Raw genomic sequence first — 12,601 nt, 5'->3', positions numbered from 1 at the left:
TATATATATGAATTTCCTTTTTCTTCCCTTCTTCTTCTTCTTATCTGTGTGGCTGGTTAGGCTTCGCAAGCGAATATACGTATACGTCAGTTGGTGTCTTCTTTATGGCTGCTTAGCCTTCTATAAAGAATTTGCCTACGATAGTTGGTTTATGAATTTCCGTCCATAAAGTCTACTTTCCCTCTTCCTTTTTGTGAGATAAAAAAAAAATCGCGTTATCACACTGTAGCAGTTCCTGATTGGCGTATTTCATCTTTGCCATGGATTCGCTGATTGGTTGATACTTATTACAGTATCATAGTCAAAACAATTATCTTCATGTGTATTTTACGAATTGAAAGAAAAATAAATAATTTATAATTATTTCCAATTTTACTGCTTGAATTCATAAATAAAACCAAAACATTTCCTGGAAGCTATATACTAATGTATCGCTTTTATTGTTAAATATCTAATGAAAAATGTTTTTAGTTGAGATAATACAATGTAAAAAAGACTTTAGTATACTATAGATATAGATTATAGATATAGAATTCTCAGTGGTTTCATCCAATAGCATGACCGCTCAATGAGCAGCTGTTCGTGATTGGTGTATACTTCTACAATTTAAAAGATAAACCAATCATGAATAACCGTTCACTGAGCACCCAGTGATCGGTCGTGCTATTGGATGCCTGGATGTACTCAATGGTTTTCCCGCCAAATGATCTACGAATCGTTGATGAGCGCGCTTTTTAATCTCGTAAAAATCTGCCCCGTCTTTTATGCACATATATAATAAATTTATTCTCGAAAGGAATAAAAGAGAGAATCAAGGTAAATGATGCACACGATAGTGTAAAGTACAACACACATTTTTTTCAGACATTTCACTCTTTATTTTTCTCTTGACTATAATAACTTGAACTCTTTATACACACTCTCATAGCCTAAGTACGTGTAAATATAATAACAGAAACTATAACATATCGCGTAAAACTTATTTTTAAAACCCTATGTTTACAGACCTCGCTCTCTCTACTCTAATTCAATGGAATGATTGCAGATATTTATATCTCACACTTGCAATTCTCCGTTGACATCAGAACTTCAAGAATAATGATAATTTTTGTAGGTCTTATCACGTATATCTTTTCACTAAATTATGAAGAGTGCATGCTTTTTCACACAATGCATAACAAAGCGACGTCTTGCACACACACAAATTTATAAATTATTTTATAATGGTAAGTTTTTATGTTGAAAATTAATTGATCAAAAATGTACTGTCTTCCTCACAATGGATGGTGTTATTATATTAGCATTCGAATTACAATGAGATATGCTGCTTTGTTGTGTGATATAAATTCATTTACCAAAATGTAGATTAATTTGATATATTTTTTTTTCAAGACTTGGTGTTTAATTCACACATGTTTGTAAAGAACATATGTCTATCTTGGTCAATTTTCATTATTAAAAACAAGTCTAATTTCATTTTAAAAAAAAATTACCATGATAGATTCTTGAAAAACTCTCTGTAACGCACATAAAATTATATTTAATAACTGATAAAAGAGAAATGATTTAATATATACATTTCGAATATAAATCATTATGTATATATGTATATGTATAATTGTTTAATATTGATATATAAATTTCGAAATTTATTTTAATAAAAACAAACATGTGTTTCACAAAGAAGAAATTCATTCGAGTACTATGCACACATTTATAAATAACGCAGCGCAATAAATATATAATAAACAGATACATATACATTTCGGTAAATAATAGACTACAAATAACTCATGCAATCTGTACAATATATATTAAATATTGCACATATCATCCAACAAGGAGTTGGATGACAATCCTGCATGAGCTTATACAGATTTATATTTAGTGGAAGTCAGAAATCTGATCTACTGCTGTCATCTCATTTAATTTAACTGTTCAAGAATTAAGTATTTCTTATAAAACGCGGCAAATATTCGAATGGGCAATTGATATTTCTTATTTGTTAAGATCATACAGGAATTTATTTGCTTCAAGAAAAAATGCACTCTCTATTTGATAATTATACACAAATCGAACATTTTTAATAAAATCATCATAATGCCCATTGTTATCTGGTTTTTCGTAAACGCTGGCATAAAACATTACAAGTAACTTAATATAAGTATATTATATATATATATATATATATATATATATATATATATATATATATATATATATATATATATGAGGCATTTTTTTAAATTCTTCATTTTGTCAATTTCCTTTACAATGGAATACACGGTTTATCGTATCAATATACGGATTTTCAATGTACAATATCAATATCTGTACATAGTTCAAGGAACTTTTCTTACACAATGTACACGTGATGTATAAATTCATAAAATATTTCATATACATAAATTCAATATATATATATGTGTGTGTGTGTGTGTATGTATGTGAACACGTGTGTGTGATGCATGTAACATTTTTTTTTAATTTTAGGCACATCGAGCACACAACAATGATGTATGTACACAACAAGCCTTAGTTATAAGAGCACAGTAACTTTTATATAGATCTTTCTCCGATATAATTAATAATACAAACTAAACACGGCAGCAGTTGTTATGATTTAGTTAAATCATAGCACAGCAGAGTTTGTATGGTATGTGTATATGTATATATAATATCTAAATATATACCATATTCGAGAGTGTGATTAACACTTTATAAAATATTTATTTTATTTCATTAAATCTAAGAATATTTATGGATTTGATTATCATAATGTAATAACATTAACATACATTTTATCATATTTGAATGTTTGTACTACAGAGACTTTTTTCAAAAAGTAATAATCTTTAAAACCAATAATGAAGTATATATATACATGGTCCTGTGTTTTTATCAAATAATATATACAAATTTATTTTTCTTATCTTCTCTATTCATGTACAAGATGCGTTCGAAATTGCGGTACAACAGCCGATTGTGAACCACATTTTTACACACAGCTAGTATATTAAATAATTTTTTACAATTACAACGAATAAATTGGGCAATAGACTGGTTCGCTTCTTAATTTCCGATCGTGCTACGTAACATATTTGTTAATTATCACGAATCGGTGTCTATCGGTGTCTACACCTAAATCTTTTTTCTGTATGCATTATTTTGTTTTTTCGACAATTTCATGTTTTAATGTAAAATTTCATATTTATAATATATCTAATGCGATATATATATATGTATATGTATGTATGTAACAAATGATAATAATATTCATATATTGAAATTATTAAAAACATTTCGTGTAACTGTCTCATATATTCAAAAAATTATTTTGCAACAATTCATTGTATTAAATCTTATATTTTAATAATTATTGTATTTTTTTATGAGAGCACTCTTTTATATACTTTTATTATGTGTAAGTCTGTTAGCATTTTTCAATTTATTTTATATTATTCAAAATGCATATGCACATGTATGTATGATACATTTTATAGATCATGTTAACACAATGCTTTTAGATATATGAGTCTTTGCAATTGTTATGTTCACAGACTTGCGAAAAATCAACAAACTACTGTTGCTATCAACAATTCATATTATATAATTTTCTATTGTTCTTTGCATAATTTTGTTATATCATTATATTGCTGTATATTAAATGTACAATGTCATCATTACACATTTAGTGTGATGCAATAAAATAAACAATGTGACATCAAATTATCATATCGATTATATCTGAAATATTAACTTTTATATTATGAGGCAGCATGATTATTCTAAAGATTTCAACATGCGTTTATGTAGCGGTAATAAATATTTTGTTTCAATGGCAACAGTAAACTTTAGCACATTTTGTTCTCTGTAAAAATTTCTGATTTCTCAATCAGATTGGCGACTCGTAAAATATTTTCCATTTCTTATATATATGTATATATAAGATATATTATTTATATATTAAATATATATCTTTAAAAATAATTATATAATTTATTATGTGTGCTCCGATAACTAAGGCATAATTATGTACACATATATAAACATGCTCAAGTGTATAAATATATAGATTCATTTGTTATATGTATATATGTATAGATATATATGTAAATCTTTTATATTTTTTTATATAATATATATGTAACACGATACAACGAATACTGTTAAGTGTATTTTAAGGCACTCGTGCAAATAAAATCTAAAACATTTGAAACGAATAAAGAAAAACAAAAATTTTTTAACTATAATAACAATTCATAAACTTACGCATCTAGATATTACATTTGGTTAAATTGGTCCAGAACTAGAATAGATTGAATGAAACTTTTACTTTCTGTTAAACTCTTTATAAGATAAATTAGGAAATAGTGTGATACGATTGTTGAATACAATCGATCAACCCTGTATTAATATAACATTTCATTATAGCCTCTTAACAAATAATATTATATATTCTATAACCCCGTCTAAAGCCAGGAACTAGTGCTTTAAGGAATTATTTCACCCTCGCCTTTATACTTTAATAAAATAATCTATAGTGTAAAGTTTTTCAACTGCATGTTTTTTTTTTTTACTATCAATCAGTATCTTCAATAACTAGATATACTTTGAATAGTTTAAATCAAGTGCAAAACACGTGTAAAGGGAGCATAAAACTGTTACTATAAAACCTATATTAACAAAGATTTTGGGGCAGACATATATATGCATAGCATCGCTATTCAGTGCTTAAACACTGTGCACATATAATACGCATATTTAGACCATATTTGACTTAAAAAAAAAAAAGAAAAAGAAAAAGAAAAAGAAAAAGAAAAATAATTATATTGTGTGAGATTGGCCTCAATTTGCTCACTTTAAATTCCTCTAATATTAATATCACGGATTTTGCTTCAATAGATCCTCTGTGTTATGGCAATATATACATTTGTCAATGCCTAGTATAACGCTAGATGCAGATTTTTTTTTACAATCTTCTCTAACGCTTGCCACAGTATTTGCATCAACTACAATATGAGCTATGGGACATTATTTATTTTGCATAACCCATGACATGATTTTAATAAATATTCAATAATATCATAATAGACATTTTAATGAAGAATATATGTATATGTGTATATATTCTCCATATTTTTCATATGATACGTAACATTACATTTAAAATAACATCAATAAAATATTACAAATAAAATAACAATGAGATAAAATATTACGCAAATAAAACTTTTGAGTAATTATACTTTTAAAGAAATAACAAAGAATGTAAAACGTTTGATTATTTCAAGTGCATTTTACAGTAACACACACACACACACACACAGTGATAATATATCGATTGTTTTATACATTTATATATAAATCGCGCAAACAGTTATATAAACTTTCTATTATGCAAGATAAATCACTTTTATGTGTGTTCCATAGCTCACAGATTTTTTGATATAATATCTTTATATGTATAATATAGGAATGTTTCATTTTTTTTCTTGTACGAGATGTCTCTATTATTAGAGATATGGTTATACCATAAAACGCAGATTTTCACATAATTTTAACCGTATACGTTTCTTAATAACATAATGTTACCAGTGTACATATCTTTTCCAAACTGGAATGACAAATATAATTATAGGTATATATCCATGTGTGTATATATACGTGTTATATATAAGTCTCTTCATAATATAAATAAAAATTCGCAGTGAGCACATTCAGCGCGTTTGAATCACTCGTAAAACTTTGTACAAATAAAAGACCGGGGTCTTCTGAACAGTGTAAATAATCGAACGTGTATTATTTTAGCTTTGCTAAAGTCTTTGGCTAAACGTCTAATTGCGAGCTAGAATTGTCTCTCGGGTAACTTTCTGTTAATGATGATCTATTCATCGACTTGACTTAGCTAAAAATCAGCAAACGTTTTAAAGCGCTCCATTTATCTAGTAGATAAAATTTCGATGCTGACGCCATTAACAGTAGCAGCTATTAATCGTGTTAACAGTCTAGCTGCGATAAAAAATATTCGTATCATCTTTTATTATCATCGCGAATAATGTTTATAGAAGATTGCACTGTAAGCCATGTTATTATGATCACAGTAATTGTAGGTATATGTATATATACATGTATGCTTAGTTCAAATAACTTACTCCTTATTATGTATCAACGTCATTCTGCTTCCTAGGACTTTGCTGTGCACAGTCGAAGCTCTTTGTGACATCCTAAAAAAAAAAAAAAAGGTCTATTACACGTAAATGTTTAAACGCGCTAATTATCTCACTGCTATGCATATAAATTCTTGTGCATTAATTAACCGATAATATAGCAAAATATATATGTAATTTAAGATTACAGGTATAAATATACAGATATATAAATATAACGCAGATAAATGTAACGTACCTGTACCGCAATTTGCAAGGGCGTTAATTCACCTACGGAGCAATCATTTCGCGCGACATTCGCCGGCAGTAGTCTAGGGCAGGGCTTACCCGTGAAGAGCATGAATAGTGCGTGAATGCTTCTACGTTGTGTCAATTCTATGTGACGATGTTGGTATCCAGCCAAGTGCCGTCGATGCCGCGATGTTGTCGGGAACCATCTCTCGCACAGGTTACAGTATCGTCTGTGCTTTATCGTTGCCTGTGGAAGAAAACGAGATAAGAATAGAGAATATTCGAGCCGATGGAAGAAAAGCAGGTATATTAAAGAGGCAAGTTTTCTTTCTTTACCTTTTCGTGATAAGCTAATTGAGTTATGAAATCTGCGACAGACATCTCGCTTTTTTTGTTAATATCCTTTGTATCATCCTTAATTTTATCGCTCGACATTATGACTTTGTCATCCATCAATTTGGACTCCGTGATATCGAGATCTTCGTTATCTTGGATTGTAATGACTGGAGGTGATCGGGAACTGTCTCTGTCGGAACTCGCGTCGAAATTCACGGTGATTTCGGGTTCCAATATTGGCATATTATCTTCCTTGATATTAATTTCTTTCGTGTTACTATTCATGTCACTCTTCTGATCCATAGATTTCGATATTTTGGGAATCTTGTAAGACGCAAGCTTATTCTCCTCTCTACGTTGTGGATCTTGCAACTGAACACTGTCACTTCGTTCCATTAGATTCTTTTTTCTTTCCTCATTCAAGTATATAGTACGAATTAGGCTCTCGTTCGACGTGGCTTCGCTGAATCGTTTGAACGCTTTTAAGGATATCGTAGTGCACTCATGTGTATCCTCCATCGTCTCTTTGGTATCTGCCTTATCGTTATCCTTGGGTGATTTCATCTTTCTCTTCACAAAGGAATTTTTACCTTGTTTGGAATGTTTCTTGTCAGACTTCTCGGCATTAGGTATATTCTCAGTCTTGTTAGATCTATTGGGTGCGGGTATAGAGCCCTTCTGAGACGTAATATCGTTACACCCTTGAGAAGAAGCGTCACTCGAATACGTCTCCGAGAGGCTATTGAGATCAAAACTAGAACCCTGTTTCTTCTCCGCGGCTGTCTTCGGCCTCGCGTTGTTCTGGCTTTCACATCTGGATTTCGAAAGGCACTTCTTCAAGGTCTCCTTAGCCGCCAAAACTTCTTTTATCAAGGAATCGTTGCAGCAGAAGTTGTCTCTTGTCACGGTAGAAGCTATTGCCTTGCTGCATAAAGATCTCGAAGAGATCTCCTTGATAGAGCCAACCGAGTTGTTTTCCAACACAGATCTATCATCACTACTAATGTCAATTTCCATAACGTGTTTATTTTTCTCAAGCAAACTTTTGTTGCGAGACGAAGTTTCTAAATTATTGCAACGCGTTATTTTCAACGTCTGATCGCCACAAGATTCTTCGATAGATACACGACGTGAACTGTAACCAGTGATAGGATCTAGTCTCGGCATGAGTACATCCAGCAAATCCGGGTTACTGTTATCTGTAATCTCCAATTCCAACTCGAATTGAGTTGGAATTGCGTCCGCTGAATACAATTGCTCGCTGTCGCCGTCCTCAATCATGTGACTCTCCAGCTCGCTAGTACCATTCGGCGAAGCCGGCAGGATTTCTATCGTAGATTGACTCTCGTCCGAAGATTCGATTTTAATGACGGAGTTATTATCCATCTCAAAATTATCCAACATATTTGCGGGATCGTCCTTAAGCGAACCGACATCATCCTGCAAAGTGCAGTTATTGTCCACGTCATCGGAGTTACTCAGTCGTTCCTTCTTTATCACGATTTTATTATCATCCTTATCCAAGAAAACATCATCATCTTGTTCCTTCTGTTCTTTGTCAGTTCGTAAATTGACTTTCTCGGAAAATGATTCGTTCAGATCGGGCATTTTTACGAAACAAGTTTCCATTTTAGACGTTGTTTTCAGTTCCTTTAACGCAAGCTTGAAGTCTGTAGAGTCGTTTAAATGCTTGATGGAAATACTCTTCTTTTCAAGTTTACTTGAAAACATCGTATCTTCGTCTGCTTTTTTCACTTGCTCGCGATTAAAGACAAAACTATCAGATTTGTGTTCGTGGCATTGCAAAGTAATCTCCGAGCTGGATCTTTCGAACGTTTGATTGATTTCTTTATCGGACAAAGTAACGTCTATCTCCACTCGTGGTTTATTATCGCGAGATCTCGATCTACGTTTATTATCCTTTTGGAATTCGGTTGATTTACTACCTCGATTTTTCTTCGGCGTACTATATGCCTTAGCATCCCTAGAATTTCGCGATGGTGAGAAGCTCAACGTATCATTGGTTTTTCTGCAATCGTAATCCGACATTCTTCTTTGCTTACACTTGACCGGAAGCAAGTCGGATGTCGAATTCGACCTGGATAATTTATAATCACTTTCCTTCTCCCGACAATGGCCGCCGTCCTTGCGATTCGAAAATATTTCATCTATAGTTCGCAGTGATATAGAGGACAGAGTTAATTTTAAATCCTTCACCATGCTATCCAGGATTCGATATCTCTCCAGCTTGACTTCCGGTTGCCATTTTGCGCTCTTCGCGATAACATTCTTACAACTCTTGCTCAATTCGCATTTAAATTCTGCACTGGCGGATGTTCTCTTAATGATAACTTTGGGAATTTTTTCGGAGATGCGTACCGAAGGATTCTTCCTCGTTTCGCAATCCGGCGCGACCGTTCGCATCGAATCGGATGAATTACTACGTCTCGTAGAGTGTCCTATCTCGTCACGTCCCGATTTCTTATATTTCTTTAACGGTACTTCCGGATGACATGAACTCTGTCTCTTCCGCGTCACTTCTGGAGACGGCGATTTGTTTCTCTCCTGCTTCCTTAATTTTAATACAGGTATCTTTTCCTCGTACCTTTCTGTATCTTTCGATTCTTGAGAAATTATATTACTGCAGACTGAGTTATCCGACAGATCATTTCTCGAAGAACTCTTTATCTTTACCTTTGGTACAGTTTTCTTTATGCTTTTACGTTTAATGCAAACCTCCGTATCCTCGGTTCTCACTATCTTATTAGAATGCTTTTCGTCCAGTTTGATCTTCATTTTGGGAATCTTGTTTCTATAATTATTTGAATCTTGCAAAGAATCCTCGGAATCATTCGCGTACAGTTCTTCGTTTGTAAGTAGAGTCCGATCCGAAATATTTACTTGAACAGGAGGAACTTCTTCGTGAACGGCCTCAATGGACGGTGTGCCCGGGCGAGATCTTGCGTTTCTGATGATCATCTTGGGTATCTTCGGTTGACAGCCCGGCTTGAAGATCGATTTATTAATTGTACTATCCAACTGCGTAACGGAAGAGGAACTCATTTTTGTAACAAACTTTGAGCTGACCTCGCTCTTCTTGATGACGAGTTTGGGGACTATCTTTGTGTTAGCGTTGCAATCTGTCGTACGCAAGTATGCCATTTTCTCGTAACTACTGGAAGAAACTTGATCCTGCTCCTTGTTCTCCTCGTTGCTCGTCGATGTCGCTTTGATCTCCTCAATCATCGGCGCCGACTCGACCGCTGATACTTCGGACTCGTCATTCTGTTTGCTGGCAATCTCGGCGATCGTTTCCGAAACTCGAGACTCTTTGGTGATCGATGTTCTCGAGAGAGACAGATTGTTTAACAATGAATTAGCTTCCTGTAGCGAGCTAGCCGCGCCTGTAAAGTCGATCGATGTCTCGTCGATACTGCACAGACGATTGACAGCGTCTTCTTGAATCTGGCTCGTCTCCCATTCCATCGGCACCATACTATCTTCCTCGGTGAAATCGTGCTCGGATATTTGGGTCAAAGGACATCTGTCCTCCGCGTAAATTCCACAATCGGAGGAATCTATGCACAATAACTTGGAGTCAAGACTTATGTCGCAATCTCCGGGATTTTCTTTCGTCTCGGATTCTTGTCGCTGTTTCTCGTCGCCGTTAATTATGCTCTTGATGACAGTGAACTCAGATATATTTTGTTCGCGTTCCTCATTTGCAAATATATTTTGTTCGCGCTTCTCATTCGAGAATAAATCACATATATTTCCTTCCGCAGGTAAATCCAAAGCAATGGCTGGCGTAGATATTATCGCGGTGCTACAATGATCCACCTCGTCGTTTCCCTGATCCTTCGACGAGACTTCAGCTTCTTGTTTATCATTTTCCGGCTTTTGCTGCTCATCGCCTTTTTCGTCAAGCGGTTGCTCTATAGAAATAATGTCAGATAGATTTTGCGAGATAATTGGTTCGTTTAATTTACATACTGTAGAATTTTCTTCGTCATTTTGACTGTTTGTTTGATTAAAGTCAATTTCCGTCGAAATATTCGATCCTATTACAGGCGCAACTTTTTCGCTATCTTTGCGATCGATTAGAGCCAACGAATCTTGTTGATGTACAATTTCTTGACTTATTGCAGATTCCGAATTATCTTTCACCGAATCATTGATCTCACCCTGTTTATTTGAAGTAAGCGCAGAGTCTTTTACTGTTTCTGTACATTTTGATTCATCGAGCATATTTTTAGATTCTACGCACAATTTGAATGGACTTGCGACTTCGACACAACTTTCATTTGAAATATGTTTCGCGTTTGCATCCTCGTTGGCATTGGATTTATCTTCTTTTGGAGAAGCAGGTATACAACAAACGTGAGTAGCATCTTCCATTAAATGAGATCTTGTTAAAATTTCCTCGTCTTTAACATAATTCGTAGAACATTGATTTTTTTCAGAATCGTGAGTTTTCTCATCTGCTACTTTAGGAGGAGATTGTTCCCTTTCGATGAACAAATTATTGCATTTAATTTCATCGGATTGAAACTCCTGCTTCTTTGTATATTCATCATTTCTTTGGATATTCAATGACGTATTAAGTATGTTTGCTGATTTATTATTAACGTCTGTTGCTAATGTATCATTTTGATTATTACATTCATTTTCTTTTTTATTATGTGGGGCAATATTCAATTGTTCGCACTGTGAATCGTTGTCCCAGATTGAATCTAAATTTTCGGTATAATCGCATGTAGAACGCTGTATTATTGGTTCGTTCGCTATAGTAGAAATTGTCTTGCGATTACTGTTGTCAGAAGAGTCTTGCTCGGTCGATAGAAATGGGAAAGAATCCAACCGTTTCTGTGCGGCAAATATCTCGCCGAAATTCAATTCCTTAAGATTATCGCTGTTTCTTCTGTCGATATGGGACGAGTACGACTTGATAGACTCCATTGTCTCTTCCCAACAAGGGAGCCTTGGTGCCAGAATTAAATTCGAATCGAATACGGAGCTCTCACCGTGTTCTTTCTCGTACGCGAGATTATCCGTCAATACTTTCGTCTTACAATGTTTAACGCTGGACGCGGTTTCGTTGTCCAGATTGTATTGTTTTTCAAGAAAGCTCAAGTCCACGATATTCTTCTTGTTATTTTCCTTGCTCTCTTGTTGACTGCTCTTGCTTGTGTACAATTTGTCCGCGTCATCGTTGAAGAATTCTAGATGCGACGTATTTCGGGATGTTTTTGCACAAAGGCTGTTTTTGTGAACGGCATTCTTATTCGGTAAATGATCAATGTGTCTCGATGCAGATTTGGTGTCGGCAGGCGATATTTCTCCTTTCCTACCAGTAGTGGAAGTGACGTCACGATTTCTTTTAAATACTTTTCGCAACTTGGAACAGTTGTAATAATCGTACGATGGAGATTTTGCGAAATATGATTCGCGCGCATTATCGTAATTCTCATTCGCGCGAGCTTCCATGATTAATTCGCGATATGTGAATCGGGGATTAAGGCTGTAAGTGATCTTGCCGTCTTTGGTGGTGTATACAGGAACAGTATTTAAGTTCTCCAGTTCGTCCGCGCTAAAAAAGTTTGGATTTACATAACCGCTGGCGGTCTCGCATAGGTCAAAGTTCCCGAATCTACCGTCATCCCGCTTTGGCCTTTTCCACCTATCGATACGCTTTGCATTGGCATCTGCATTCTCGTTCGGAGCAACGTCAAAATGGTTATAATCAAAATGCACGGGATTATCGTACTTGACGTTTTCCAAACTGGGATCCACCGTGCTCGAAGAAGTCGATGGAATCGCATTTAATCTAGACGCGATATCGTCTTGGAAGCTTTTTGCATTCC

The 12,601-nt window shown here is 34.2% G+C and overlaps 1 protein-coding gene across 1 annotated transcript in view; it reads right to left on the bottom strand.

The window, feature by feature from the left end:
• Window positions 1–5,161: 5,161 nt before the first annotated feature.
• LOC115245055 overlaps window positions 5,162–12,601 on the bottom strand; it is a 14,603-nt gene continuing 7,163 nt past the window's right edge. Inside the window, exons 4-6 of the mRNA XM_029823133.1 lie at window positions 6,738–12,601; window positions 6,409–6,648; window positions 5,162–6,227 (exon numbers count right to left, since the gene is read on the bottom strand). Of these exons, the coding sequence (XP_029678993.1) occupies window positions 6,162–6,227; window positions 6,409–6,648; window positions 6,738–12,601 (6,170 nt within the window). The 3' untranslated portion in view covers window positions 5,162–6,161. The remainder of the gene's footprint in view (window positions 6,228–6,408; window positions 6,649–6,737) is intronic.

Source organism: Formica exsecta, unplaced genomic scaffold (genome assembly GCF_003651465.1).
Source record: "Formica exsecta isolate Colony F162 unplaced genomic scaffold, ASM365146v1 scaffold90, whole genome shotgun sequence".
Classification (NCBI taxonomy): domain Eukaryota; kingdom Metazoa; phylum Arthropoda; class Insecta; order Hymenoptera; family Formicidae; genus Formica; species Formica exsecta.
The sequence above is the reverse complement of the archived record's forward strand: the minus strand, read 5'-3'. Positions and strand labels throughout refer to the sequence as shown.